Raw genomic sequence first — 4,574 nt, forward strand, 5'->3', positions numbered from 1 at the left:
TCTTTTCTAAAAAGATATTAGAAGAATTAAATCTAACTTTGATAAATAAGCACAATACGCATCTTTACGGAAAAACTAATAGGTAATCTTTAGGAATTTAAAATAGGAATTTAAAATAAATTATTTTTACTTCATATATATGACCTAAAACGCAAATGCTACTATATAGATTTTAGGTGGTCATGGATATGAAGATTACATTCATTGTCGAATTAATCTAACTTTCAAATTAATCTCTTAAACCATCCAAATTTATATGTAGACGTTTCAAATTAATCTAACTTCTAACCTTACATTAATTGTCGAACTAATTTAAAGATCAATATCAATCTCTTAATCATCAAGATTCATACGTGACTGTTTGAATCACACATCAATTTTAAAATTAATCTAACGATCACAATTAATCTTTAACTCATCAACTTCAACACATAACCATTTTAACCATATATCAACCCAACAATCAAAACTAATCTCTTAGACCATTAAAAATTAAAATTAACATGCAACCAATCCAACCTTTGAATTAATTCAATAATTTAAAATTAACTCAACAATCAAATTAATTTCAATATTACGATTAATCCAATGACTAAGATTAAAAATAAACCCTAAATAGGAAATACACTATATAACTATAACTACACACTTATTTTTATTTTCTATAATTTTCCAACCTTAGTCTCTCTCTCTCTCTCTCTCATCATCCATCACATGCATCTTCATTGCGATCGATCCTCTCCCATGGTTTAGCCACTTCCTTCAAACCTCAAATTCATCCTCACCGTCGATCTCACTCTTCAGAATCTTCTCGAAACTGAACCCAATCGCGTAGATCTCAAATTAGGTTTTATGGAAATGGCGTCAAGTCCTCGCTCCGTTGAAGAGATCTTCAAAGATTTCAGTGCTCGTAGAGACGGTATCGTTCGTGCTTTAACTCAAGGTATTCAATTCAATTGATTTCAGTTCCGTTTTTTTTTCACTATTTCGAATTTTCAACTAACTAACTCATCGATTTTTTTTCAGATGTTGATGAATTCTACACTCTCTGTGATCCAGGTAAACGAGAAGTTGAAGATCTGAAATTTTATGTTTTTTTCGTATATTTTTTTTTGGATTTGTTTTCGAATTTAATTGTTTTCTATGTGAATTGTGAAGTTGTTACTTGTTTCAAGATTTGTGAGAGTTAAAGCTTTTTATTTTCAGAGAATTTGAAGAAAAAATAAGTCAAAGTTTAACATGTCCCATGTGTTTTTTTTACTATTTGTTTGTTTGTTGGTTTATATATTTTATTTATTTATTTATTTATTTGGGCACGAATTCACACACATCAACTAGTTTAACTATAAAACAGTTTATCAGTTAGTAAAATAAATAAATTCAGAATTATGAAGTATGGGTACACTGGAAACACTACAATGACATTTGGAGAGTATATATTTTAGCAGACGCCGAATTAGTTGAGTTAGATTAATGCTTTTATTATGATAATTATGAATCTGTGTTATTTCACTGACTTCAAAGCTTATCTATGTGAATGTGAATTTTAATTGAAGATAAGGATAACTTGTGCCTATATGGACATTCAAATGAATCATGGGAAGTGACACTTCCAGCAGAGGAGGTTCCACCTGAGCTTCCAGAGCCTGCTCTCGGAATCAACTTTGCAAGGGATGGCATGAACCGTAGGGATTGGCTTTCTCTTGTTGCGGTACACAGTGATTCATGGTTGCTTTCTGTGGCATTTTATCTCGGAGCTCGTCTTAACCGCAATGAAAGGTACTGTCTATAGGGAATAAGTATGCGGTTATGTCAAATGTTGAAAACCGAGGCCTGTAATTGTAGTAGTTCCTGAGCTGCATCAATAGCATCATTGTTATGTTCATTGGATAAGTTTGGATATATATGTTCATTGGATGGGTTAAGATCAATTTTTATTTATTATCCATAACTTACAGTATTGTAAGGTGTAGGTTTAATTTAGAATTGAATAACTTATGTCTTCTATCTCTCCCCATTAGTACTTTCCATCCTTACCATATTGTGTTCGGAAGGGAATTACAGACTTAAAAGATTATTGATGGCAAATACCTGCAACTGAGTTTGGTCTATCATTTTAATGAGCTTATTTTGTAATTGGCCTTTGGCTCCCTCTTTCTCTTGATGGTTCCACTGATTCATGGCAGGAAACGTCTATTTAGCTTAATCAATGAGCTTCCAACTGTGTTTGAAGTTGTTACTGACAGGAAGCCAGTAAAGGACAACAAGCCCACTGTAGACAGTGGAAGCAAATCTCGGGGCAGCACCAAGGTTAGTGTAATTGTCGTTGTGCAAGGTTGTTAAATACTCGGAGCAAGCGTAGTAATGCTTGTATGTTCTAAAAGTTTGTAATTATCATATATTTTTAAAGCTATTTAACTATTTTTCTTATTTTTTGGTGTTTATCTGCCCAATCAAACACATAAACTATGCTCAAATGTTTGAATTGTTTATTTGCTGTAGTTGGATACTTGGTTAACATTCTGAAGTTGCTCTGAGTACCAAAAGAAAAAAACTAAACCTGATGTGGTTTTTTAAACTGTTCATAATGTATCACACACTCTTCAACTCACATCACTCTTCTTTTTGCTTATGCAAATGATCATGAAAATTGCAAGCAGAGTATACTTGGCCTGCATTTCATAAACACTTCGATCATGGTGTTTATTTGATGTTATTACACCATTTGTACCAATACTGTATAACTATAAATTAAAAGACGTCGTAGGGTACTAAATCTTGTCATGTTGTTGCAGCTTGATACATGTTTGTTCATTTTTCTGTAGAGATCGAGTGATGGGCAAGTCAAAAGCATCCCAAAGTTAGCCGATGATCAAGGTTATGAGGAGGAAGAAGACGAGCACAGTGAAACCCTTTGCGGGAGCTGCGGTGGACACTACAATGCGGATGAATTTTGGATTGGCTGTGATATATGCGAGAGGTGGTACCATGGGAAGTGCGTGAAGATTACTCCTGCAAAAGCTGAGAGCATAAAGCAATACAAATGCCCATCATGCAGCATGAAGAGAGGCAGGCCCTAAAAGACAACATGTGAAGTGAATAATATTGCTTTGTTGGTGCTGACAGATACTGAAATATTGCGAAATCTCCTGTAGAAATTCATTTAATGGGTATAGTTTATATATGACTAGTGGGTAAATTTTCAGATATTATAGTTAATTTCTTCTATCAAGATGGATCAATAGTTCGTGTTACAAATTTGTCTCCTCTTAGTGAGAGGGGTGGGGGAAAATTCATGGTTATAATTATCTATTGAAAGATTTAAGTAGTTGATTTTAATTTTACGATTTGTTGCATATATTTTCGTATAATTTTATAGTTGATTTTTTTTCTTCATTTTCCCCCGGGTTCAGATCCTTATTGACATTGTAATGTTGTAGCAAAGGTTGATGCACTCTTTTTGCAGGCTGCTTCTTCGATCAAATATTCACACTACTATTGAAACTTGATAAAACAGGTTTTCATTGTGATCGCATCTCTTGAAACTGAAGACTGAGTGATCTTCTAAAGCTCCATTTCATCTTTCATTGCATTAATCTATTCATGTTAATTTTTCTGTGATTATTGTTGCAGCAAGTTAACCATTTTGATGTTTTTAGAAAGTTCCTTTTTCATTATATGCTTTCATGTTGATTCTTATCATATTCTTTTGATGAAGTTCTCTATTAAGGGCTATTATTTTAAGTGAAGACTCGTTGTTGACGCTTAGTACTAATTTTGCTCTTCAATTTGATTCATGTTCTAGTGCAAATGTTAGTTTCACAACATTCAAAATATTTAATTTTTCAAAAAGTTTGTTTTTAAAACTAATGTTCGTAGGTCTTTAAATCAATAAAAAAGAAGAGAAAAACAAGTTGTGTCTTGATAAAAAAAAGTCTAACTATTTATGAAATGACCTTGTAAGTTCTCAAATAAATAACAAAATATGATTGTGATATTACAACTTACAAGCAATGAGGGGTCACTAGTAAAATATGACTGTTATTCAAATAACAAGAATTTAAATGTGATTTGACGTATAATTATGACAACGTGTAGTCAAGTCTCTTTGTCCAGAGTATCTGAATCAAGCACGAGACACGGAAGGTATCATGTTAATATAGTCCAATAGTTGCTAAAAATATGTTTTAAATCAAATGTTGATATATTTGGATGTAGTGATGGCTTTTGAGCATTTTGTTTGGAACTTCTGAAAGCGGAGGAAAATATTGATTCCAATATAGGAATGGTCACTCTTTGTAGGCCCCAACAAAAGTAAAACTTTCATATTGTTAAGGTTGATTTAGATGGGTTTTTTATTAAAATAATATTCGAACTGATTTCAACTTGTAATTTTTTAAGAAAAGAATCGAATTGAATTAATTGGTTGAGTTTGGTTTCCTTATTTTAAGTATATTTCAGTGTATTTTATATTATTATTTTTTTTAAATAATATATTTTTATATAATTTATTTTATATTTTATTTTTCAAACAACTTATTCGATATAAAACTGTGACATGATTTTCATTGTAT

General features: G+C 31.8%; 1 protein-coding gene across 1 annotated transcript; it reads left to right on the forward strand.

The window, feature by feature from the left end:
• Window positions 1-657: 657 nt before the first annotated feature.
• LOC127100947 (PHD finger protein ALFIN-LIKE 2) lies at window positions 658-3,344 on the forward strand. The gene is made up of 5 exons (XM_051038256.1): window positions 658-943; window positions 1,027-1,059; window positions 1,557-1,779; window positions 2,187-2,310; window positions 2,826-3,344. Exons 1-5 carry the CDS (start codon window positions 853-855, stop codon window positions 3,078-3,080), a joined length of 726 nt encoding a protein of 241 aa, XP_050894213.1. The 5' UTR covers window positions 658-852; the 3' UTR covers window positions 3,081-3,344.
• Window positions 3,345-4,574: the final 1,230 nt, after the last annotated feature.

The sequence above is a fragment of the Lathyrus oleraceus genome, chromosome 7 (assembly GCF_024323335.1).
Source record: "Lathyrus oleraceus cultivar Zhongwan6 chromosome 7, CAAS_Psat_ZW6_1.0, whole genome shotgun sequence".
NCBI lineage: Eukaryota > Viridiplantae > Streptophyta > Magnoliopsida > Fabales > Fabaceae > Lathyrus > Lathyrus oleraceus.